This window comes from Sminthopsis crassicaudata, chromosome 1 (assembly GCF_048593235.1).
Source record: "Sminthopsis crassicaudata isolate SCR6 chromosome 1, ASM4859323v1, whole genome shotgun sequence".
NCBI lineage: Eukaryota > Metazoa > Chordata > Mammalia > Dasyuromorphia > Dasyuridae > Sminthopsis > Sminthopsis crassicaudata.
In genome coordinates, this window is record NC_133617.1 from 541,441,622 (window position 1) to 541,469,450 (window position 27,829).

The 27,829-nt window shown below is 33.9% G+C and overlaps 1 protein-coding gene across 1 annotated transcript in view; it reads right to left on the reverse strand.

Moving 5' to 3' along the window:
• The window catches only part of FBXL17 (F-box and leucine rich repeat protein 17), a 528,599-nt gene that overhangs the window by 17,292 nt on the left and 483,478 nt on the right, over positions 1–27,829 (reverse strand). Inside the window, exon 8 of the mRNA XM_074281924.1 lies at positions 20,208–20,350. Coding sequence (XP_074138025.1) covers positions 20,208–20,350 — 143 coding nt within the window. The remainder of the gene's footprint in view (positions 1–20,207; positions 20,351–27,829) is intronic.

The window sequence follows — 27,829 nt, forward strand, 5'->3', positions numbered from 1 at the left end:
GAAATGGAAAAAAATTCAATAGAGCAAAATAATTCATTTAAAAACGAAATTGGGCATTTACAAAAAGAACTAAAAACTGTGAAAGAAGAAAATAACTCCTTAAAAGTCAGGATGGAACAAATAGAAATGAATGATTCACAGAGAACCCAAGAATCAGTCAAACAAAACAAAAAAAATGAGAAGCTGGAGAACAACGTCAAATACTTACTGGGAAAATCTATAGACCTGGAAAATAGATCTAGGAGAGATAATCTGCGGATCATTGGACTTCCAGAAAACTATGACCAAAAAAAGAGCCTAGATTCTATTTTACAGGAAATTATCAAAGAGAACTGTCCAGAGATAAGAGAAACAGAAGGGAAAGTAGATGTGGAAAGAATTCATCGAACTCCTTCTGAAATAGACCCTAAAAAAAGAACACCACGGAATATAGTGGCTAAGCTGCAGAATTACCACACAAAGGAGAAAATCCTGCAAGCAGCTAGAAAAAAACAATTTAAATACCAAGGTGCCACAATAAGGGTCACCCAAGATCTGGCTGCCTCCACATTAAAAGATAGAAGGGCCTGGAACCTGATATTCCGTAAGGCAAAAGATCAAGGACTGCAACCAAGAATGAACTACCCAGCTAATTCTATATGTTTCTAAGAAAAAAACCAGACTTAAACAAAAAATTTGATCTACATCCACAAGACTGAAGAGAAACAGAAAAAGGTACACAGAACCCTTGAGAACTGTAACTCTGTTGTGGGTATATAAAAAATACTCAAGGATAATTTGATTTTACTGATATAAAAGAAAAAAAGGGGGGTGTAGCAAAGGGAAGGAGGTCGGTTCAGAAAAAGGGGAAGGAGTGATAAAAAGAGGGAAACTACATCCCAGGAAGAGGCATAGAAAATGCACCATATCTGAGGGAACTTAGTGAGGGGGAGAATCATTGTGTGAATCTTACTCTCATCAGGAGAGGCTCAAAGAGTAAATAATTAACATATTTGTTTTTCAGAGAATTTTCTCTCACCTCATTAAAAGGGGGGAGAGGAAAAGGGAAATGGAAAAGGAGAATAAGTGAAGGGACTTGGAGGGAGGGGGGAGGGATCCTAAAAAAAAAAAAAAAAAAAAGAGGGAGGGGTGCGTGTCACAAGGGGGGTCTGTAGATTAAATATCAGGGAGGGGGATCAGGGGGGTCAAGGGAAAAAAGCATAATCTGGGGATAATACGATGGCAGGAAATACAGAATTAGTAAGTTTAACTGTAAATGTAAATGGGATGAACGATCCCATCAAATGGAGACGGATAGCAGATTGGATCAAAAAGCAGAACCCTACAATATGTTGCCTACAGGAAACACACTTAAAGCAGGGAGATACATACAGAACAAAGGTAAAAGGTTGGAACAGAGCCTATTATGCTTCAGGTAAAGCCAAAAAAGCAGGGGTAGCTATCCTTATCTCAGATCAAGCAAAAGCAGAAGTAGATCTCATTAAAAAAGATAAGGAAGGAAACTATATCCTGCTGAAAGGTAGCATAAATAATGAAGCCATATCAATACTAAACATATATGCACCAAGTGGTATAGCATCTAACTTTCTAAAGGAAAAGTTAAGAGAACTGCAAGAAGAAATAGACAGTAAAACTATAATAGTGGGAGATCTCAACCTTGCACTCTCAGATTTAGACAAATCAAACCACAAAACAAACAAGAAAGAAATTAAAAAAGTAAATAGAATATTAGAAAAACTAGGTATGATAGACCTTTGGAGAAAACTGAATGGCAATAGAAAGGAATATACTTTCTTCTCAGCAGTTCATGGATCCTATACAAAAATTGACCATATATTAGGACATAAAGATCTCAAAATTAAATGTAGGAAGGCAGAAATAATAAATGCCTTCTTCTCAGATCACAATGCAATAAAAGCTACATTCAGTAAAAAGTTAGGGGTAAATAGACCAAAAAGTAATTGGAAACTGAATAATCTCATCTTAAAGAATGACTGGGTGAAAGAGCAAATTATAGAAACAATTAACAATTTCACCCAAGATAATGACAATGATGAGACATCATATCAAAATCTTTGGGATGCAGCTAAAGCAGTAATAAGGGGAAATTTTATATCTTTAGAGGCTTATTTGAAGAAAATTGAGAAAGAGAAGATTAACGAATTGGGCTTACAACTTAAAAGGCTAGAAAAAGACCAAATTATAAACCCCCAACCAAAAATTAAACTTGAAATACAAAAATTAAAAGGAGAAATCAATAAAATTGAAAGTAAAAAAACTATTGAATTAATAAATAAAACCAAGAGTTGGTTTTATGAAAAAGCCAATAAAATAGATAAACCTTTGGTAAATTTGATCAAAAAAAAGAAAGAGGAAAATCAAATTGATAGTCTTACAAATGAAAAGGGGGATCTTTCCACCAATGAAGAGGAAATTAGAGAAATAATAAGGAGTTACTTTGCCCAACTTTATGCCAATAAATTTGATAACTTAAGTGAAATGGATGACTTCCTCCAAAAATATAGGCTCCCTAGATTAACAGAGGAGGAGATAAATTGCTTAAATAGTCCCATTTCAGAAAAAGAAATAGAACAAGCTATTAATCAACTCCCCAGGAAAAAATCCCCAGGGCCAGATGGATTCACATGTGAATTCTACCAAACATTTAAAGAACAATTAGCCCCAATGTTATATAAATTATTTGAAAAAATAGGGGATGAAGGAGTCCTACCAAACTCCTTTTATGACACAGACATGGTACTGATACCTAAACCTGGTAGATCGAAAACTGAGAAAGAAAATTATAGACCAATCTCCTTAATGAATATTGATGCTAAAATCTTAAATAAGATATTAGCAAAAAGACTTCAGAAAATCATCTCCAAGATAATACACTATGATCAAGTAGGATTTATTCCAGGAATGCAGGGCTGGTTTAATATTAGGAAAACTATTAATATAATTGACCATATTAATAATCAAATTAATAAGAACCATATGATCATCTCAATAGATACAGAAAAAGCATTTGACAAAATCCAACATCCATTCCTACTAAAAACTCTTGAGAGTATAGGAATAAATGGACTATTCCTTAGAATAATCAGGAGCATATATTTAAGACCTTCAGTAAGCATAATATGCAATAGAAATAAACTGCAACCTTTCCCAGTAAGATCAGGAGTGAAACAAGGTTGCCCACTATCACCATTACTATTCAATATAGTACTAGAAACGCTAGCCTCGGCAATAAGAGCCGAGAAAGAGATTCAAGGAATTAGAGTAGGAAATGAGGAAATTAAACTTTCACTTTTTGCAGATGACATGATGGTATACTTAGAGAACCCCAAAGACTCTGCTAAAAAGCTACTAGAAATAATTCAAAATTTCAGCAAAGTGGCAGGATACAAAATAAATCCACATAAATCCTCGGCATTTTTATATATCACTAACAAAATGCAACAGCAAGAGATACAAAGAGAAATTCCATTCCAAACAAATGGTGAGAGTATAAAATATTTGGGAATCCATCTACCAAAGAATAGTCAGGAATTATATGAGAAAAATTACAAAACACTTGCCACAAAAATAAAATCAGATTTAAATAATTGGAAAGACATTCAGCGCTCTTGGATAGGCCGAGCGAATATAATAAAGATGACAATACTCCCCAAACTAATCTATTTATTTAGTGCTATACCAATCAGACTCCCAAGAAACTATTTCAATGACCTAGAAAAAATAACAACAAAATTCATATGGAAGAATAAAAGGTCGAGAATTGCAAGGGAACTAATGAAAAAAAACTCAGAGGAAGGTGGTCTAAGTGTACCTGATCTAAAGCTATATTATATAGCAGCAGTCACCAAAACCATTTGGTATTGGCTAAGAAATAGACCGGTAGATCAGTGGAACAGATTAGATACAAAGGACAAAAAAGGGTACATCTATAGCAATCTAATCTTTGACAAACCCAAAGATTCCAACATTAGGGATAAAAATTCATTATTCGGAAAAAACTGTTGGGAAAACTGGAAATTAGTATGGCAGAAATTAGATACGGATCCACACTTAACACCATATACCAAGATAAGATCAAAATGGGTCCATGATTTAGGCATAAAGAGGGAGATAATAAATAGATTAGAGGAACAGAGGATAATCTACCTCTCAGACTTGTGGAGGAGGAAGGAATTTATGACCAGAGGAGAACTAGAGATCATTATTGATCACAAAATAGAAGATTTTGATTACATCAAACTAAAAAGTTTCTGTACAAATAATACTAATGCAAACAAGATTAGAAAGGAAGTAACAAATTGGGAAAATATTTTTAAAAACAAAGGTTCTGACAAAGGTCTCATTTCCAAAATATATAGAGAACTGACCATAATTTATAAGAAACCGAACCATTCTCCAATTGATAAATGGTCAAAGGATATGAACAGACAATTCTCAGAGGAAGAAATTGAAACTATATCCACTCACATGAAAGAATGTTCCAAATCACTACTGATCAGAGAAATGCAAATTAAGACCACTCTGAGATACCACTACACACCTGTTAGATTGGCTAAGATGACAGGAACAAATAATGACAAATGTTGGAGGGGATGTGGGGAAATTGGGACACTAATACATTGCTGGTGGAGTTGCGAAAGAATCCAGCCATTCTGGAGAGCAATCTGGAATTATGCCCAAAAAGTTATCAAACTGTGCATACCCTTTGACCCAGCAGCGCTACTACTGGGATTATATCCCAAAGAAATACTAAAGAGCGGAAAGAGACATATATGTGCCAAAATGTTTGTGGCAGCTCTTTTTGTTGTAGCTAGAAACTGGAAGATGAATGGATGTCCATCAGTTGGAGAATGGTTGGGTAAATTGTGGTATATGAAGGTTATGGAATATTATTGCTCTGTAAGAAATGACCAGCAGGAGGAATACAGAGAGGCCTGGAGAGACTTAAATCAACTGATGCTGAGTGAAATGAGCAGAACCAGAAGATCACTGTACACTTCAACAACAATACTGTATGAGGATGTATTCTGATGGAAGTGGAAATCTTCAACATAAAGAAGATCCAACTCACTTCCAGTTGATCAGTGATGGACAGAGGTAGCTACACCCAGAGAAGAAACACTGGGAAGTGAATGTAAATTGTTAGCACTAATATCTGTCTGCCCAGGTTGCATGTACCTTCGGATTCTAATGTTTATTGTGCAACAAGAAAATGATATTCACACACATGTATTGTACCTAGACTATATTGTAACACATGTAAAATGTATGGGATTGCCTGTCATCGGGGGGAGGGAATAGAGGGAGGGGAGGGTAATTTGGAAAAATGAATACAAGGGATAATATTATAAAAAAAAATATATATATAATAAAATAAAATAAAAAAAAAAGCAAAAATAAACATTCAAAAAAAAAAATCTGAAGCTATTCCCAACTATTTATTAGTTTACTGTCTATTTTCCTAGGTAGCTCATTTAACTTTTCCTTTAATATTAGATCATGAAAAAAATCACAAAACCACTCCAAGGCCATGTCTCTTTCTACTCTCTTTTTAACTAAATATACTCTTTTTCTAATCCATGATGAAATAATTCTGAGGGAATACATGTAGGAGTTTGCCATTAAATGTTTAATAATCAGATTTTTGAAAATATATAATATATTTTAAAGTTTAATTTAAATTATTAACAATTACTTAACGCTAAACAATCAATAAACCAAGTTCTAAGTTGTAACATTTGTCCATTGCTCAGGTGAAAATGCTTACATGGAAAAGTTAATAATTAGCTCTAGCACATCCTTGGTTACACAGAATATAAATAGTTTATTCTTGTTTGGAACCTTAAGATTGCTCATTTATGTTTACCTTTTTATAGTTCTCTTATTTCTATGTTAGACCTTTGAATTTTTTATGCAGATCTGTTTGTTTTTTTTTTTTTTTTTAAATCAGGAGCGTTTCAAAATTCTCTATTTTATTAAAAATCCATGTTTTTTTCCTGTAAGGTTTTACTAAATCTTTTACTTTGTAGAATATCATAATCCAAGTTCTTCACTCCTTGAAGTAGAGCCAGTTAAATCATGTGGTTCTCTGGTACTTGACTTCTTTCTGGTTTCTTGAAATATTTTTGATTTGACCTGAAAGCTCTAGTTTTTAGCTAGAATATTCCTGGGAGTTTTCATTTTGAGGTTTCTTTCAAGAAGGGACTGTGGATGTTTTCTATTTTCACTTTGTCTTCTGGCTCCAAGAGATCTGGGCAGGTCTCTGATTTCTTGAAATAAAATATCTAGACTCTTCCCCTACCCCCCCCTTTTTTTTTGCCATCATAGTTTTTAGGTAGCCCAAGGTTTTCTAAATTATTTCTCCCCTCTTTTCCAGATCAGTTTTTATTATAAAATACTTTTAGCCTTTTGACTTTGTTTTACTATTTCTGATTGTCTTGTGCAGTGAATTGACTTCTAGTTGGTTCATTTTTTGTGAGCACAGTGGTTTTTGTTTGTGAGCATAGTAGATTTATGGTGGCATAGTGGATAGAATGCCAAGCCCAAAGACAGGAAAAACTCATCTTCCTGAGTTCAAACCCAGCCTCATTTTTACTATTTTACTCTGGGAATGTCTCTTAACCCTATTTGCCTCAATTTCCTCACTTGTAAAATGAGCTGAATAAGTAAACTGCAAACCACTGCCATATATTTACTAAGAAAATCCCAAATGGGGTTATGAAGAGTTGGATGAAAAGACTCAACCACAGCAAAGTTAAGGAGTTTGTTGCTTAGATAAGATTTTGTATTTCTTATTCTAAGCTGTTAATTGCTTACAAATCTTTTTTTTTCCTCCTAGTTCTTATTTTACTACTCTCATTTGTTTCTTAAAATCATATTTGCTCTTTATTAAAACAACAGCAGCAACAAAAAACTCTTGCTTTATTCCTTGAAGAAATTCCAGTTGAACTTATGCCCAAGTTATATTTTTCTTTGAGGCTTTCTTTATGGGGATGTTGGGACATTTTCTTTTTCTGGGCTTCTGTTTTGAGTATTCCTGCCATAATAGTTCTTTATTGTATTCTTTATTGTATAATTAATTATTTTTTTGTTTGCTCATTTTTATAGAGGACTTCCTGATGCTGCATTTTATATTAAGATCAGGTGTGTATTTCTGGGGAGAAGACTTGGGTTTATCTTCTATCACCTTGAGCCTTGTTACTGCTTTGTTGGGAATATTAAATGTTGTGTCATTTTAGTATCTTGGAGACAGCTCAGGTTAGGGATCTGCAAGTTTTCAGTGAGGATAATGTCGTATGATCCAGGGTAATGTCTAATAACTGTCCTCCTGATCTGAGCTCTCAGAGTTCTTGACTTTGGTTTGGGTCGACACAATTCATATGGGTTTGCCTCTTGTTGAAAGGTTCAGTAAAATGCTGCTGGACTCAGCAACTATAAGAAAGCTGGAAAACTCTTGTCAGTTCTAAGCGATAGAACTGTAAGCTCCTTTTTAATTTAGGATCCTTAACCAGGCTAATTCACTATAGCAGAAACTTGTAATTCATACCTTACTCAAATCTAGACCTAGCTCCCAGAGCCACACAACTCCATCTGAATTTGTTTCTCATTCAATATACAGCTTAGGCTCTTTAATGACTCTTTACTTTGGAACTGCTCCTCACCTTGAAACATCACTTTTTTTGGCTTTCCTTGGATTTGGGCTTGGGACCCAAAATGACTCAGATTTGGGTAGTGAATGCCATCAGTTCCTACTTCCAAAACAAGGTTAGGATCCTCCTTTCCGGGTTTGGTTCCTCTTCTTGCCCTGGTATGGTACTTTCGTTCTCTTTCCTTTCTTAAGCATTGGCATATTCCATGTGGTACACTTCTTTTTTATGTTAAAGTATATGTTAAATGCAATATATGTATACATATTTATAAAGTTTTCTTGTTGCATAAGAGAAATCGGATCTAGAAAGAAGGTAAAAAAAAAAGCCTGAGAAGAAAAACAAAAATGCAAGCAAACAATAACAGAAAGAGTGGAAATGTTATGTTGTAGTCCATACTCATTTTCCATAGTTCTCTCTCTGTGTGTAGCTGATTCTCTTCATTACTGAACAATTGGAACTGGGTTGAATCATCTCATTGTTGAAGAGAGCCATGCCAATTCTTTAAGTCTTTCAAAGTTGTTTTCCTTTATAATTTTATTGTCATTGCATAAATTGCTCTTCTGGTCTTTTTACATTAGTTTATACAAGTCTTCCAGTGATCTTTTCATCAAGTTTGCTTAAAAGTGCTTTAATTTGTTAAAGGTTCATTCTAACCTCTGTAGGATCATACTCAAATTTTAAAGATAGGTAGTCTTTGTCACTTATCTTTTAGACTACAATATTTCAAAATTTATCTTTGTAAAAGTAGTTGCCACATAGTCTTGTAAGATGCTTACTGCAGTTGCTTGGTACCTTAAGTCATTCTTTCTTGGTGCTTGCAGTATTTTGTTTTGACCCTGCAATCTCTGGATCTGGCTGTGATATTCCTGGGTATTTCAAATTTGGTATTTCTTATAGGAGGAGATTGGTGGATTCTTTCTATTTCAACCTTGTCCTCTAGTTCTCTGATCAGTCAGTCAGCCAATTAACAAGTATTTATTAAGTGCATACTATTAAGTACCACTACCTGATACATAGTCAGTATTTAATAAGTGTTTATTGATTAATTACATATGTGAGATACAAAGAAGGGTAAAAACATGTATCCTGAATACAAGAAGCTCAAATTGTAAAAGGAGAGACAGCACAGAAATAACTATGCCCATACAAGATATATACAGTATAAATGGAGAGATTTAATTCAAAACAGAAGAATTTATATTTAATGCTGAAGGTAACAAGCCACCAGTGGAGTTTATTGAGAATAGAAGAAACGGGGCAGCTAGGTGGCACAGTGGAGAGCACCAGCCCTGAATTCAGGAGGACCCGAGTTCAAATCTGGTCTCAGACACTTAACACTTCCTAGCTATGTGACCCTTGGGCAAGTCGCTTAACCCCAGCCTCATCAGGGAAAAAAAAAGAATAGAAGAAACAATATCAGATTTGTGTTTTAGTTTTTATCTCTGATTCTTGTGAAATATGGTATGCTGGTTTTTGATGTGGTCATGGTTTTAGTTGTTTGATGGTTCTTAAAGTATCTCTCCTTGAACAGCTTCTGAGTCAGTTATTTTTGATAATAAATACCTCATATAATTTATCTTCTTTTTGCTTTCGATTTTTTCAATATTTTGACTTTGTTTGAATTTTTCTTTTCTCTTAGAGCCTTTGAATTCTATTTTCATCATTTGATTTTTCAAGTAGCTTGATAGTTGAATAAGGTTTTCTGTTCTTCTAACTTATTCTGCTTTCAAATTCTTCCTGTAAAGCTCTTACTTCATTAAAAAAAATTGTTGCTTAATATTTTCAAAGTTAAGTTACAGTTACAAAGTTACCTTGGTACTCATCCTTGATTTGGTTCCAGAAGGCACCATGAGTGGTAAAAGTGACAAGTAGCATAAGAATTTTTCCAATAAGGAATACGTCTCCAGTATGCAGCCCAACCATCTCTCCTCAACCAGTTCCTCAGAGGGGCAAGTGGGGCTTCCAGCTGAGGAGAAACAAGCCAGCCCAGTCCAGCCAAGCCAAGCCAGGTCCTCTCTTCTTTACTGACACTTTCTGGGAAGAACCATGACTTTTATACTCTCTCCCCATCTCACACTGTCTGAGCTTCCTTGGAGGAAGGAGAGGAAAAAGGGGAGAAGGGCCCTGGATGTGGAGATGTGGGAGGCACCTGCCTGGGCTGCCTCTATGGCTGCTCCTGTAACCTGCTGAGCACAAGCTGCTTCCAGTACTACTGTTTGGGGAGCCAGAGGCCACACCCAGCAGGCCAAGCACAGAGGCTCCCGCAGAGTCCTGCACACACAATTTACTGGGGAGCTCTGGCTGAAAGCAGCAGCATGACTGCGGGGCCTGGGCAGCAGCAATGAAGTGTGATGAATGCTCAGCATTTTTTCTTGCTGAAATGTGTTCAGTACTGAATTTGGTTTTGAAGTAGACGAGTACCCAGGTACCACATTTTTTCCTCTCGTGCTTCAAGTTGTTGTAGCATTATTGTTGCTGTTCAGTTGTATCTGACCCTTCATGACCCTGTTTGGGGATTTTCTTTTCAAAGGTACTGAAGTGGTTTGTGATTTCTTTTTTCCAGCCCATTTTACAGATGAGGAAACCGAAGCAACTATAGTTAAGTGACTTGCTCAGCATCACATGGCTAGGAAGTGTCTGAAGCTGGATTTGAAATCAAGATGAACCTTCCAGACTCAAGGCCAGCACAGTATCCAGCTGTGTTATCCAGCTACCCTATATTGTGGCAACACTCCCTTTTTGGGGGCTTATCTGTGAATCTCTTGACCTGCAAGTACCATGTTTATTGTTTTATTGTTTGTTCTTATCATTGATGCCTTTTGTGCCATGGCCAGTTTTTTGTCCTGTACCACACTCCTGAATGAGATGGTTAGGTCCTGTTTGCTTCTGTCTCACTTTGGCAGCCGTACATATTCCTGTGTTCCTTTACTTTACTGCTTGCCAAATGCTTCTCTAATCTCTACCTTCCTGGCATTTCTACAGAGAGCTGGCTGGCCATAGGTCTCTCTGGAATGATCCCTGGTTCAAGCATGCTGTGGAAAATGCCATCCTCCCATTCCTCAGATCTGCAACCCAAGTGTCCCCTGAGACTCCACTGTTTTCACCTTCCCATTCCTATATACCTATATACCCAATATACCAACCCTATATACCATGCCAAGGCCTATAGATTTCACCTTCACAATATCTTTCAAATATATTTCCTTCTCTTATTCTTACATTGCCACCACTTCAGTACACATTCTTATCACCTCACTCCTGGACTCTAGTAAGAGCCTATGGTGGGTCTGTTTGCCTGACAAATCTCTCCAAGTTCCAATCTATTCTCAGGTAAACTGCCAAACGAGTTCCTAAAGAGCAGGTCTGATCATATTCCTCCCTACCCCCCCCTTCCCATCCTCCCCTCAATAAATCCCAAGGGCTTCCTATTGTTTCTGGACTAATTTTTAAAAATCTGGCCTTCAAAGAAAGATCTTCTTAAAATCCAGCTCTATCTTTCCAGTTTTTTTTTTTTTTTTTAATCCCTTTCTCTGTGCCATGCATTCTTCAATCCATGACATTGGCTTTCTTGATATTCCCCAAGCAAGACACTCCATCTCTTGGCTCTGAGAATTTTCTTTGGCTGTCCTTCATGCCAGAAATGCATGACTTCCTTCTTTCTACCGGTTGGTTTCCCTGGCTTTCTTCATGTAATTCTTGTTTACTCAATTAGTCATATCTGCCTCTTTATGACACCATTTGAGGTTTTCCTGGCAAAGATGCCAAAGTCATTTGCCATTTCTTTCTCCAGCTCTTTTTTAAAAAATGAAGAAACTGAGGCAAATAGGATTAAGTGACTTACCTAGTGACAGAGCTAGTAAGTGTCTAAAGCCAAATTTGAACTCATTTCCTTCTGACTCCTTGGCAGGCACTCAATCCACTGTACATTCAATCTAACTGTCTTGGCTCCCTTCAAATTCCAACTAAAATCCCATTTGCTATAGAAAGCCTTTTCCAACTCTTCCATTCTAATATATTTATTTGTTAATTATTTCCTATACCTTTATTATTTGTTTGCTTGTCTCTTCCCCCATAATATTGTAAGCTCCTTCAGAATGGGGACAATCTCTCTCTCTCTCTTTCTTTCTTTCTTTCTCCCTTTCTTCCTTCCTTCTTTTTTCTCTCTCTCTTTCTCTCTTTCTTTCTTTCTTTCTCTCTTTCTTCCTTCCTTCTTTTTTCTCTCTTTCTCTCTTTCTCTCTCTCTCTCTCTCTCTCTCTCTCTCTCTCTCTCTCTCTCTCTCTCTCTCTCTCTCTCTCTCTCTTTCTTTCTTTCTTTCTTTCTTTTCTGCCTGACATGTGCAGGATGGTATGTCTGAAAGGCTTTTAGCTGATAATTCCATTAAAAATGAAAAAAACTGTCCGAGGTCTGATCCCCCTACCGACTAATTCTAGGGACAAGGACAGGTATGCCCTGTTTTGTATCTATCACAGAATGGAATATATAACTGGCTCTCTCCAACAGAATCCATCTAACTAAAGGGAGTGAAAGGATTAAAGACCACAGATTTGGAGTTAGAAAGCACCTTAGAAACCACTGAGTCCAGCCCTTTCTTTGTAAAAAAGAGAAATTGAGGCACAGAAAGGTTGAAATTGAAGAACAAAAACATTAATCTGAACTCAGATCCTCCTGATTTCAAATATTATTTTATATTGTACCATGCTTCTTTGGCCTTACCTATTCAAGAATTCTTCAATGATTTTTAAAAGAAAAAAAAATATTTCATTGTACCCTGAGGACTATTATCTTAAAAAAAACACAATACAACACACACCCCTAAACAAAACAAAACAACAAACAAATTCTAAATTAGATAATTACTGAATAATCACAACAAATTGGCTCTGAAAAAGGGTACTTTGTACTACTTATAGGTAGCCTCAAATTTTTAAGAGTGAAGGTTAAAAATATTACTTTTTAGTTGTAAAAATTCAAAAGTCTAAAAATGGGGGAGTGGGGAAGAGAATAGAGATTGCAATGAATCTGTTCAGATGTAGACTCATAAGCTGAGTCAACTTCATCAAATTCAGTCATTTCATTTCTAGTCTACCTTGATTGGAAGTGCTATGCTTTTTCAGTGTTGTCACAATTCTTGCTTCATGCCATCTTTTCTCCAATAAATAAAGATTATATTCTTTCCTTTGAATTACATTTGTGATGGCAGCAAAGGACCAGGAGCATGAACAGCACCATAAAATAGCCTTTGTAATCATATGCATTTCATGCACTTAAAAATATTCTTCTATGGGGCCTTAGTGGACTGCCAAAAGAAGATCCCATGTCAGAAAAAAAAAAGTTAGCTTTTTTAGACATTATTGTGACAAGAAGTACAAAACATAAATGACAAGATATAAATATCAAGTGATGTGTGCTTATTGTGTTTCACTGAACAATAATCTAGTGATAGGACTTTTCATGTAAAACCAGGTGACAGGCAAAGCAGCATGGAGTAGTGAATGGAGAATTAACTTTAGAGTCAGGAAGTTGTAGAGAAAGTACAGATCTACATGGGTAAGGCATATTACTCATTGGGAACTCCATCTACCCATGAAATAAAAGATATAGTTATAAAAAATAAAACAAAAGAACAAAAAAAAGAAGCCTAGTGCTGGCTTTCAGGAACAAATGACTCTTAAAAACTGTGTGTGTGTGTGTGTGTGTGTGTGTGTGTGTGTGTGTGTGTGTGTGTGTGTGTGAAGAATGCAGGCTAATTTCAGAGGGAGTTTTCTATTTGTTAAGTCTTCTGCAGTATTGAAAAAACTCAGCAAAAGATTTGCTATTAGAAAAACCTGGCTTCTAATAAAATAAGATAATTAATATATAGTCACTAAATGCAGCATATTTATGGAACACATCTGTGTGATTCTAAACTAGACTCTCAAAGTTAAGCAGTAGAACATGATCAATGCAAAAAACTGAATCAAAAAAATGTGTTTTATATTTAGTGACTATTTTCTGCATTAGTTTTCTCAAATAGGGCCTAAAGATGATATGAGACACTAAGTAAACAATGGATAAGATTGCTGAATTTATTATCCATCAGAATTTACACATTTCAACGATTTCCTCAAATTGGTTTAACTATCAGTTAAAATATGTTCTCTTTATAATATATTTATTAATATCTATTTAGAAATCTGAATATAAATAACTGTTGGTATTCAGAAAAGATCTAAATATAAAATGATATTTTTTCTTTTTACATACATACACACATATATCAAAATTATAAATAACAACAAATGGGGTCTAATGTTTTAAATCAAGAAATCCTTTGTACAATAATTATTTTGATCAACTTTTTGAACCAATTTAATGAATCAGTTTTGTGTGGGGTGCTTTTTTGTCTATTTTTTGATGAAAATAGAAAAATAAATATCAATAGGAAATAGGATTCTTTCTCAACAAAGAAAGCAGGGCCTGGTAATATAGTTGAATAGTTAAGGCTCCATATTTTCTAGTTTAAAAGTTTACCTCAGAAGCACCCACTAGTTTTCTATACCTATCACAACATAAAAAGAAGTCACAACACACAAAACTTGAAGTCATGTTACTCTGTTAAAAGAAATGGAATATAATTTGAGCTCTATTAAAAACTTACTATTACCCTTTTCATTTCTAAAACAGAAAATATGATCTACCCACCAAGTTATTTTAATTATAATTAAACCAACTTACTGTTCTAAACTGTTCACTCACATGCAAAGCTGCCACAAAGTTTCTTGTGCCAAACTTTAAGGAAGTAGGGGAAAAGTAGATAAAATCAATTTATTTTTTAAAATGTAATTATATCTTCTTGCTTTCTTGCCTGGAACATACAAATTTACATTAAAACCAAAGTAAGAAGAAAGTAATGAAAATGTGGATTGCATTCTCCTCACAATGGCTATCTGATTCTCAGAAAGCCATATTGAGTTCCTTTTTAAATCCTGGTATTAATTGTTAATGTTACAATGTTCTCTTAATGATATGGTATATAAGAATAGCAAATAAAATTCTCATTCACATTTTACTTAAATTTTCAAATACAGATAGAATTGAGTACACAAAACTTGATCTGTCTACTTAAGAGATGTAAAGTCTAGGTTTTATAAAGCTAACCGGTTTCTATTACTTGCTTACTCTATTAGATTCTCACTGACTTATTACATAAAACTTCTCTGCTATTTAAATAAAATAGGGTTTAAAGAAATACAACTTATTAAATCCTCCTTGTTAAGAAAACCTATTTTGAAGAAGGCTGGCATTTTTGAAGGTAAATATAATAGCATTTATTAAAAGTCCTGGAACATTTAATTTCGAAACTATGTTGTTTCAGAAACCAGGGCAGAAGAGAGGAAAGGTTATGACAGTGGCAGGTTGATGAGAAATGAATTAATTTGATTATTTTCATGTTCCAGATCAATACTACTCAGCCTCCACAGAGGCTGCCTGCCTGCAGGCAGTTGGGTAATCAATGGAATCAAACAGAGGCACTTTCCTTCCCTAGTAGTGGCTCTGATCTTTTCTGGGAGAACTCTTCATGCCTGTGTAATTCTAATTTATGTCAACTATATATCAAAGAGATTCCTAGCAGCTTTGGTCAGAAAATATTTTGGTGGACCTTTAAAAATCTTATATAATGTGGCAGCTGATGCTTTTGCAATACTGTGGAGAAATCTCTAAAAGTAGAACATAGAAAAATACCTGCTAATCAGAAAGCCTGGTGAGACAAAAATAGGTGGAAAAAAACAGTAAACTTTCACTCCTTTCAATCTGCAAATATGCAGGGACACAAACCCCAAGGATTTCAAACAAGACATTTTGCCAGGGATTGTCTCTCTCAAATGTTCTCTAATGGTGATCCAGACGTTGGCATTTTCAAATCAAATGAACAGTGTATAAAATTAGTTCTGCATGAAGTTAAAAAAAAAAAAAATCCAAAGTGAAAGAAATCTTTTAAAAGCTCTATCTTTTTTCTCTCCAATTGCTTTTCACAAGGGTTTGGCATCTGAAGACGGCTATATTTATGATGTTATTCATTGCTCATAATTCAGCCATTCCGTCTCCAAATTTCTGTATTAACTCACTACTTCAAGAGGTTTCTAGTACAGTATTTTATCACCAAGGTTTCCCAAAGGAGCCAAAATGCCTCTGGTGAGACTTTTACTTCTCAACTGCAGCCATGCCACAGTGTTCATTCATTTCTGAATTTTTTTTTTTTTTTTTTTTTGCCCAAAACATTTTTCATTAACCCCTCAGAATTTCATTTCCATTTGCCCTAGAGCTTTCTCTGATTTTTTTTTTTTTTTTTTGGTTGTTGCTGTTGTTAATCCTCTCTAGTCTGCTTGTCTCCCCAAGCTGTCTGTGATAAGTAGGAAAAGATCACATGATGAGAAGAATAAGGTCTAGCTAGCATCTGTAGTTTTGCTGCTGAAGATGTAAAAATGATTTCCATTACCTAGGACACTGACTATCTATTGCTGCAGTAACCAGAATAAAGATAATGCTCTTGTTAAAATCCTGTTGATAGTACAAGCAGTTTTAACTAAATCCACTCAATAAATGCATGTTAAGTTGATAGGTGATTTGGAGGTCAACTCTAATTCCCAAGGTCAAGTAACTCTTTGAACAGTCCCTAAGTATATAAACTCAGTTCAATTTATCAAAGGAGTCTCACACAGCTTTTTTTTTCTCTTGGTTCTTACAATGCACTAAAGTTTAGAAGATTAAATGGCGTCAGCTTTAAAACCTAGAGTAAAGCTTCTAACATGCTTATCGTTCCAGAAATCTGGAAAAGTACTAACACGGGTTTCTTAAAGCAATAGCTATCTTTACAACTGCCTTGGGACCGCTGTACTTGTTGAGGGAAGGGCTTGGGTTTTTTACACAATGTTTTAACCAAAAAAATTCATTGAGTTTTCATGTATGTATTTCTCATGAAAGAAAAGGGGGAAATATATTTCATTAAACAATTAAAAACAAAATTTCTTACAAGGCCCAAGGCAAAAAAATTATTAGCCTAGCTAAAATTCTATTTTGAATCTGATGCAAAGTAAACATAAATTAGAGGCACAATAATCTATCCATAGTAATTCTGTAAGCAGTTGTGTTTGTGGATTATCCCAGTCATCACTCTTTCTCTTTCTCTTTGCCAATCTTAGACTAGGCAGCTGGGAACTGGTGGGAAGAATGCTAAATTCAGAATCCCAAGGTTTTACTTCACATTTGGACTGATACTTAACTATGTAACTATGGCCAGGTTATTTACTCGATATGGCCAAGAAGGAAAGTGGACTAAACATTAAAGATCATTTTCCTGCCCTAGATACATAAGTTAAGCATCATCAATGTTACTTCCTTCAGGTGGACAGGAATAGGATAGAAACTCAATCCAGCCTGTTTGTTAAGTTGTTTCTTTTAACTCAGCAGTTTTGGTTGTAGGAGTAAGGAAAAATTTAAAAAAAAAAATTTTTTCTTTAATTCTTTCTTTCACAAAATACCAAACACAGATCTTAATCCTTCCTGACTGTATATTTCCTCTGTTTCTGGTTCCAAATTTTATTTCCCTTTCTGTTTTCTCTTTCTCTTTCTTATTCTTCTTTTATATTTCTATTGTTTCCAAAGCTCCCTTTTTTGTCCCTGTGTTTATTTTTCACAGTGTCCTAGATTGATTATGTGCCTGGAAAATTATCATTGACATACAGATCATTCAAAGTAATAAATTGGATACATTTTTTTTGTTGAATATATAGAGACTATGATTTGAAAGGTTCTAAAAATCATTTAAAATCATATGGATTTTAATGTCAAAGAGTATAAAAATGTATAGATATCATTCTCTCATTTATTCTGTGCTTTTTCCTAGTTCTCTCTTTTCTTTGAAAATGGATGAGTCAGCACAATTTTTCTTTTACATATATTCATAAATATTAATCTGAGAAAGTCTGAATCTCTTCCCATTCTATATTATACATATCTTGTTATTAATCAGTATCTGATAGAACTATTAATCATTATCTGATAGAACAGAAGTGATTGTAAGAAAATGGATCACTATCTCTATTTCCTGTTGATATTTTTAAGTTTGCCTCAAGTCCTCTGACCTAAAGTCCAGGGACTATTCTTCTCAATCCTAGGATACCCCTTGACTTGAGGACCCCCCCTATGTAGTCAGTTTCAGTTCTAATCTGTATACTCTCTTATACTGGTTTGTCTTCCAGCCATGGTCAAATCTGGAGGTGTCAAATCCAAATGGCAATCATGAGTCACAGGGACAGTACCTAAAACTACCCTTAAGACATTAGGAAAGATGACCTGAAGCACATCAGAAGTCTGAATGGCAGGGGTTCTTAACCTGGGATTCATAAAGTTAAAAAAAATTTTAATAACTATTTCAATATAATTGGCTTCCAAGTAGTTCTATATATTTTATTTTATGCATTTAAAAATGTCATCTGTGAAGCATCATTCTGATTATTTGTAGTCAAAATATGAAACACTTCTTTAAAACAAACATAACTATTTGCATTTATTTTTTATGAATTATACAATTATAAAAATATTTGTAAAATAATCTTTTTAATGTACAAATATTCTGCCATAGTTATTTTAGTTTGGAATAATCAGCATATGAGTCCATTCAGAAAATATCCCATATGCATAGACTGAAGAATTCACTATTTGTATAATTATTTCAAAAGTTGTGCTATCTGAAAGCAAAGAAGCTATGAAACAAAATACCTGTCTTGGAAACCAAGCTCTCACCTCTGATAACAAGAATTAGTGGACCAAAATATTAACTACTCAATACTGTAGGTATTACAGAAAACAAAGATTTTCTAATTCTGTCTGACTCTTAACAAAAACTTTAAAATCCAAAGTAAATACAGGTATGTTATGTATAAAGGAAAATGTAAATTCATTTACATTGTGCCCTTTACAATATGATAAAAAGGAAAGTAAATAAACACCCCATGCTGTTGGGATACTGATTGAATCTTCTCCTTCACTGAGCCTCAAATCTATACTATACTAAAATACTAAATACTAAAATACTAAAATAGACACGTAACAATACTTCAGCTACTATAGTAAGTCTCATATTGGCTAGTACATGTAGTTGAGATGCTGCTATTCTATAGCATGTAGGACATATGAGTTTCCATACTTAAAACTTAGAGGCACCAGTACTTATTTAAGAAATCTAAAAAAGAATAGTTTAGAAAAAATGTGACCTTATAGAAAGATATATTTCTTTTTAAACAAACATTTTGATGTCAGGTATTTTTTGCAGTAGATGGCAGGGAACCTTCCTTTGTTGTCATTTGTTTCTGAAGCCCTTTCAAATGTGTCTTTTTGTGTTTGTGTAATAATAATAAAGCTCAAGTAAGTTTTTAGATAAGCAACAAATTAAGTTAAAAAGAATTAATAACAGTAACTTGACAATGTCTCACAGCTATTGCTTAGCTACTAAATCAGGCTGCTTTCTAGTCTAGGCTGGGAGATTATAATAAAGATTTTATAGCATAATCAAACTGTAGAGGACAAGCACTGATTTGTATATATTTTATTATTATTATTATTATTATTATTATTATTATTTTATAGCTTAGTATTATTGTTAAGATATGCAAAATGACCCAAAACAAAATGAGACAACAATCATTCAGACCTGGCCTATTTCAGTTCCCCACTACCCAGTGTTACATTTAGAAAACTTAGGCCATCATTTACTTTGTATACTTAGTTTTACCTATTTTTCCTAAGTTCACCTGGAACTAGCAATTTAAAGTGAAAAGTAATATAGAATCACAAAACTTTTCTCAGAAAATGTTAAGTGACAAAATATTTTGGGAAAAGGCTGAAGCCAAACTCTTTCATAGCCACCACTGGCTTTTTTAAAGTATTAAAAGATCTATATGTGTTTGACACTACTTTATGCTACATCTTCACTTGGAGTTCACTTGGTGCTTTGTTTTGTAAATATATAATTTGCATAAAACATTATATATAAATTATAATCATAAGTTTTTTTATCTTAAGAACCTATTAGACTGTAAGTTTCATGAGGGCAGAGGCCACCAACTCCCAGCTCTATATTATACACATTCAATAGCTGGTATTATGCATACTTGATAAATATTTATTAATTGAACAAATAAACAGATGAATCACATGCTCAGAGATGTGACATCCATGCTGCTCTGTGATTTAAACAAAACCAAATCCAAAGTGGCAGTAATAAGCAATATACTCATAAAAAATATTTGGAATAAGTCTGAGTCAAGAAATATGGAATTCTAGAAAAAGTTCAAATGTTAGAAACCTTAAAATTAAAGCCTTATTATTGTCTATTTCATCCTCTCTATAGACTTAAGGACATGGAGTTATAATTGCTAAAAACAAACAAGAAAAAAAGCAAAATTAATTGATACTGATATTATCAGGCATTTTCAGGAATTTTTTTTTTCAGGAATTTTCATTCTAAAAGTTAATTCAATTGAATATAAATTTCTTACCTTATCACATCGCATCAGCCCTAAATATCTGAGAGACTTGCTGCTCTGTGCAATCAGGGTGGCTCCTTGATCTGTAATTTCTTTACACCATCCAACATCTACAGTCTCTATTGTCATGCTGTATCGTCCAATGGCTATGAGTGCTGCAAAGATGAACACGGAGAGAGAAGGAAATTATAAAAATTCAGAATGGAAACTAATGACTCAAAAATGATTCTGTTTTCAATGATTTTGAAGTACCTCATATGTACATTTATTTTTCCCCAAAATTGAATCATATTTTAATGTGTTATAAGAATTTATTCCTTAAAAAGTCTTATGGAAGAATGAAAGAAAAAAAAAACATTTATTAAGTGTTTACTGTACATCAAGAACTTGTAACAAACAGAAAAGCAAAGAGAGTTTCTGTCACTGAAGAGCACTTTAATAGGAAGAGACAGAAGTAGTGGCCAAAAAGGGATATTTTGGTTTTGAAAATCTCAAGGATGGAATAAATCCAACACACTCCTTTCCAAGAGCAATGACAGTATTTGATTAGGATTCCAGAACTAGTAATTCAAGAAAATGGTGGTGATATATGTGAAGTAAAATGAAACATGGCTGGGCTTGTATGTATATTGCCTATGTAATAGGCACCAGAAGTCAACTAGGACAGTGGGGACTTAATGTGAGAGTGAAGTCTTCCAAAGCACTGTTATCCTTTTATAAATCAATAATTCCAAATTATCTTTTTTTTTCTTTTGAAAGAATGTATTTTCATTAAGTAGCTAAGTGGCATATGACACAATCACCATATATGCAATTAGGAAATCTGGGTTACATCTCTCTGATTCTTACTTTACTAACATAACATCTAGTACACAGTAGACTCAATAAGTCTTTGTTGATTGTTTTAGTTTTAAATCAATACTTTTAATAAAAAATACTTTCAATACTCATCTAAGAGAAAGATAAAGTGAATTATTAAAATATATATATATATATATATTTTTTTTTTTGGGGGGGGGGTTAAGAAACTACAAGAAATAACTAAAAGTTAGGTGAGTATTCTTGGAAAACTAGCTAACACTCTTTAGAGGTGAGCTATATACAACATACAAATTTTTCTACCAATTGGCATAATTCTTTCCATCTGTTCACATCTTGTAAAATGTAAAAGAATATAACATTTTCCACATTAGTCCTCCTTAGTGAATCCTATATTTCCCCTTTAGGAATTAAGAATATATTACATATACTGTTGAATTTAATCTGTACCATGCTACAGTTGAGTGAAAGGAAATGCATTTGTTATGGTAAATTTCCTACACTTTATCAGAGGCTTTCTCCTATATTTACATACAAAATAAATGCAATAGTTTCAAAACAATGACTTTATGTTGAGTCTACTTAAGTTTTCAGGACTTTTTCATTATTAAAGTATAGGAACCTTATCACATCATCAAATTATATGTGCTTTATAAACAATAGTTGCATGACATCGTACTAGAGGAATCTCTGAAATAACCATTTATGGGATATTTAGTTCATATATATTTCTTTACATTTTTATCATCATATATATATATATATTAATTCAGAAATAACAAACAAATTAATGAGATGCACTATCACAAAAATTTAAACTGTTTAGTAATAATAACTTCTCTTCCTCCCACAACCATACTCCCACATGCTTCCCTTGCAGTAGTGCTGCTAGTCATCAGTAAAGAAAAATACTGTGATATTCCCATATTTAGATTTAGAACTAAAAAGGAACTTAGAGACCACAGAGTCCAATTCCCTCCTTTTACAAAGAGGGGAACTGTACCCTAGCATGGTAAAGTGACTTGCTTAAGATCACACAGGTATTAAGAATTAACTAGTCACACAACTAGAGGCAGAACTTTTTCAAAGTAAAAAGATACCATTTAGTAAAATCTCTCTTCTCATGGCTTTATTGGACTAAAAGAATTAGCAGTGACTATAACTTTCTTTTCCCACACAGAATCAGATCCATATGCCTCTTTTATAACAATTTACCCAGTTACTCATTCCTGCATGTTTTTTATTATTCATAATGATAATATTCTCATGAATAGTTTCTCCTCAATAAAAATACTAAATAAAAAAGATTTTACTAAGCTTTTTGTGTTGCTTTCAATCTATCAAATACTTCTTAAGTAAATTTGAGTAAAAATAAAAACACAAGACAGGGTGCCTTACTAACAAATAAGGTTTACTGAAATAAATTGAATTACTCTTTTTGTGGGATAAAAACCTAACATTTTTACAAGGTATTACCACATAAAAAGGATAATTATTAGTCTTGATGAAGTTATTATCATCTTCATAAGAAACAAGCTCAGCATTTTACTTTTTACTAACCTTACATTCTCTAGTGCAACCATGGTGATATAATCTTTACAAATGTAATTCAAACTAACTCCCAAATATGCTAGCCACCTGTAATACACTGCTAAGCTCTGGATTCATGAATACATTATTTGAATATAACATATCCAAACTATGACCAAAATGTCAAATTAAAAATATCTTATCTTTATGCAAAAAAGAATTTTGTTCATTCAGATGATCAGTGAGATATTCCAAAATATAGTCTAAATAACTAAAGTGTCTACAGAAGCTGGTTTAAAAAACAAATGGAAATGAGCCAGCAGTGAAAAAAAGCCTAGTTTAGCTTTTGTTTTCACCAGCACCTGACAGCTTTCCCAGAAAGAGACAAGAGACAAAGTGATACTGAACAAATCTCTTCTACTACATATCTGAAAAGTGACTTTTTTTTTTAATTAATACTTTTTATTTACCAGATATATGCTTTTACAACATTGACAATTGCCAAATTTTTTGTTCTAATTTTTCCCTTCCTTCCCTCCTCTCCCCATTGGCAGGTAGAAAAATATATATTAAATATGTTAAAGTATAAATTAAATACACTATATGTATACATGTCCAAACAGTTGTTTTGCTGTACAAAAAGAATCTGACTTTGAAATAGTGTACAAATAGCCTGTGAAGGAAATAAAAAATGCAGGCAGACAAAAATAGAGGGATTGGAAATTTTATGTAGTGGTTCATAGTCATCTCCCAGAGTTTTTTCGCTGGGTGTAGCTGATTCAGTTCATTACTGCTCTCCTGGCACTGATTTGGTTCATCTCATTGTTGAAAATGACCACATCCATCAGAATTGATCATTATACAGTATTGTTGTTGAACAATCTCTTGGTCCTGCTCATTTCACTCAGCATCAGTTCGTGTAAGTCTCTCCAGGGCTTTCAGAAATCATCCTGTTGGTCATTTCTTATAGAACAATAATATTCCATAATATTCATATACCACAATTTATTCAGCCATTCTCCAATTGAGGGGCATCCACTTAGTTTCCAGTTTCTGGCCACTACAAAGAGGGCTGCCACAAACATTCTTGCATATAAAGGTCCCTTTCCCTTCTTTAACATCTCTTTCGGATCTAAGCCCAGTAGTAACACTACTGGGTCAAAAGGTATGCACAGTTTGAAAACTTTTTGAGCAAAGTTCCAAATTGCTCTCCAGAATGTCTGGATGTATTCACAATTCCACCAACAATGTATCAGTGTCCCTGTTTTCCCACATCCCCTCCAACATTGCGCATTATCTTTCCCTGTCATTTTAGCCAATCTGACAGGTATGCAGTGATATTTCAAAGTTGTCTTAATTTGCATTTCTCTGATTAATAATGACTTGGAGCATATTTTCATATGGCTAGAAATAGTTTCAATTTCTTCATCTGAGAATTGTCTGTTCATATCCTTTGAGCATTTATCAATTGAAGAATGGCTTGATTTCTTATAAATTAGAGTCAATTCTCTATATATTTTGGAAATGAGGCCTTTATCAGAACCTTTGACTATAAAAATGTTTTCCCAATTTATTGTTTCCCTTCTAATCTTATCTGCATTAGTTTTGTTTGTACAAAAAGTTTTCAATTTGATATAATCAAAGTTTTCTACTTTGTGATCAATAATGACCTCTAGTTCTTCTTTGGACATAAATTCATTCCTCCTCCACAGGTCTGAGAGGTAAACTATCCTATGTTCTTCTAATTTATTTATAATCTCATTCTTTATGCCTAGATCATGAACCCATTTTGATCTGATTTGGGTGTATGGTGTTAAGTGTGGGTCAATGTCTAATTTCTGCCATATTAATTTCCCATTTTCCCAGCAATTTTTGTTAAAATTGAGTTCTTATCCCAAAAACTGAGGTCCTTGGGTTTGTAAAATACTAGATTATTAAAGTTAACCTATTCCACTGATCAACTAGTCTATTTCTTAGCCAATACCAAATGATTTTGGTAACTGCTGCTATAAAGCAGTTTTATATTATAAAATTTATATTATAAAATATAATTTTAGATCTGGTACAACTAGGCCACCTTCATTTGATTTTTTTTTTCATTAATTCCCTTGAAATTCTTGACCTTTTGTTTTTCCATATAAATTTTGTTGTTATTTTTTCTAGATCATTAAAATAGTTTTTTGGGAGTCTGATTGGTATAGCGCTAAATAAAAAGTTTAGTTTAGGTAGTACTGTCATCTTTATTATATTTGCTTGCCCTATCCAAGAACATTTAATATTTTTCCAATTGGTTAGATCAGACTTGATTTGTGTGGAAAGTATTTTGTAGTTTTGCTCATATAGTTTCTGATTTTCCCTTGGCAGATAGATTCCTAAATATTTTATACTATCAGTAGTTACTTTAAATGGAATTTCTCTTTGTAAGTCTGTTGGATTTTGTTCGTGATATATAAGAATGCTGATGATTTATGTGAATTTATTTTGTATCCCGCAACTTTGCAAAAGGTATGGATTATTTCTAATAGCTTTTTAGTAGAATCTTTGGGGTTCTCTAAGCATACCATTATATCATCAGCAAAGAGTGATAATTTGGTTTCCTCATTACCTACTGTAATTCCTTTTATCTCTTTCTCCACTCTTATTGCCAAAGCTAGCATTTCTAATACAATTTTGAATAGGAATGGTGATAGTAGGCAACCTTGTTTCACTCCTGATCTTATTGGGAATGGTTGCAGTTTATCTCCATTACATATGATGCTTACTGATGGTTTTAAATAGATGCTCCTGATTATTTTGAGGAAAAGTCCATTTATTCCTATACTCTCAAGTGTTTTTAATAGGAATGGATGTTGGATTTTATCAAATGCTTTTTCTGCATCTATTGAGATGATCATATGGTTTTTATTAATTTGGTTATTGATATAGTCAATTATACTAATATTTTTCCTAATATTGAACCAGCCCCGCATTCCTGGTATAAATCCTACTTGATCATGATGTATTATCCTGGGGATGATTTTCTGTAGTCTTTTTGATAATATCTTATTTAAGATTTTAGCATCAATATTCATTAGGGAGATTAATCTATATTTTTCTTTTTCTGTTGAAAAGTGACTTTCTAGACTAACTCCTTAGACTCCACTTGTGGATGGAATTTCACTCATTGTGAAGAAATTTTTCCTGATATCAAGCCTAAATTTGTCTCTATGCAATCTCTATCTATCCTTCTTTGTTCTGCCCTCTAGAGCCAAAAAGAAAAAATCTGATCTTTCTTCTCCATGACAGTCCTTTTAGTTCCCCCCAAAATATAAACAGCACCCCAAAACAGCCTGGAATAGCAAAACCAGCAAAAAAAGCAGGATGAAATAATCTTTTAGCTTAAGAAACTTGAAAGAAACTATTTTTTGGAAGAAATGTCTGTCTCACTTGGGTAAAAAGAGAACACAGTCCCAGGAAGGAAGCATCCCAGCAACCAGCAGCAAGCCCTACCTCAGCAAACCAGGGAGAGATCCTGAGCCAAACACCAACACCAGGGAACCCCAAACATCCACATGCCTCATAATAGTCAGGGAAATTGGTAGACTCCAATTCTGAGAACTGCCTCATATTTCAACACAGGCCTGGGCAAACAGAGAGTTGCTACTGGCCAGATCTCATAGTGCTTCAGTATAGCCACAGAGAAATGCACAGAACTAGATATAGAAGTCCCCTATGAGCCTCAGGACAACATCAGTGCAGCACTAAGCAAACAGTGAGAACCTGAGACAGTATCTCTTCCATTCCAGAAGCAGAGCTCAAATTTAAAAACATGAGCAAAAAACAACACAAAAAGAATTTGAACACAAGAATCTCACCCAAACTCAGAAAAGGACAATAATGTCAAAATACACATGGGCAAAACCCCTCAGAAAAATGAGAAGTGGTCTGAAGCCCCAAAAAACCTCATGGATGAGCTCAAAAAAGAGCTTAACAATCATAAAAGAGAGGTAGAAAAAAAACCTGGGAAAAGAAATGAGAGTGATGCAATAATTCTTCTTTTCTTCTAAGAACTATGAAAAGAGATGTTAACAGCTTGGAAAAAGAAAAAGAAAATAAATGCTTAAAAAATAGAATTGGTCAACCCCAGTTGTCCAGGGGACACAAAAATTCACTGATGAAAACAATTCCTTAAAAAGTACAGTTGGCTGAATTAAAGAGGGAATACAAAAAACTAGCTGAGGAAAACAACTCCTTAAAAGTTAGATGAATACAAGTGGAAACTAATGACTCTATGAAATATCAAGAATCAATTAAACAAGTTCAAAAGAATGGAAAAGTAGAAGAAAATGCAAAATACTTCATTGGAAAAGTGACCTGAAAAATAGAACCAGGAGAGACAATGTCAGAATTGTTGGACTACCTAAAAACTATAATCAAAAGGGGGATGTGGACAGCATCCTTCAAAGAAATTATAAAGGAAAACTGCCCTGATATCCTAGAACCATAGAACAAAATAAATACTGAAAGAATCTGTCAATCATCTCAAGAAAGAAATTCATTCAAAGCAACATTATAGCCAAATTTCAGAATTATAAGATCAAAGAAAAATATTGCAAGTGTCCAGAAAGAAATACCAGGGAGATACAATCAGAATTAAACAAGAATTAACAGCTTCAATATTAAAGAAACAGAGGTTATGTTACATGATGTTCCAGAAGGCAAAGGGGCTAGGACTACACCTGAGAATCACCTACCTAGCACAAGTTAGCATAATATTCAAGGAGAAAAAATGTTCATACAATGAAATAGAAGGACTTCAAGACTTTCATAAGGAAAAAAAACAGATTTGAACAAAAAATTTTTCTTTAATATCAAGATCCTAGAGAATTTTTACAGGGGATAAAGATAAAGAAAACCTAAGGGATTCAATGGAGTTGAATTGTTTCATCCCTATATGGGAAGATGATCCTTGAAAAAACTGTGCCACTGATAGTAGGGTACTGATAAAAGGTGAATTTCAGGGAATATATTTAAAGGATGAGAAAGAAGAGAGGCACAAAACCTTATTACATAGGAAGGAAAGATGGGAGGGTGGGTGATGGGTATCACTTGAACTTTACTCTCATCAGTATTGGCTCACAAAGGGCATAATAGACACAATCAATTGAATATCAAAAACTATATACTGGACAGGAAAGTAGAAAGGGAAGAAAATAAGGGGGAAGGAGAGAAGGAAAGGAGGAAGAACAACTTTTTCCCCCCAAAAGCAAAAACAGATCTAATTAAAATAGGGAAGGAAGGAAACT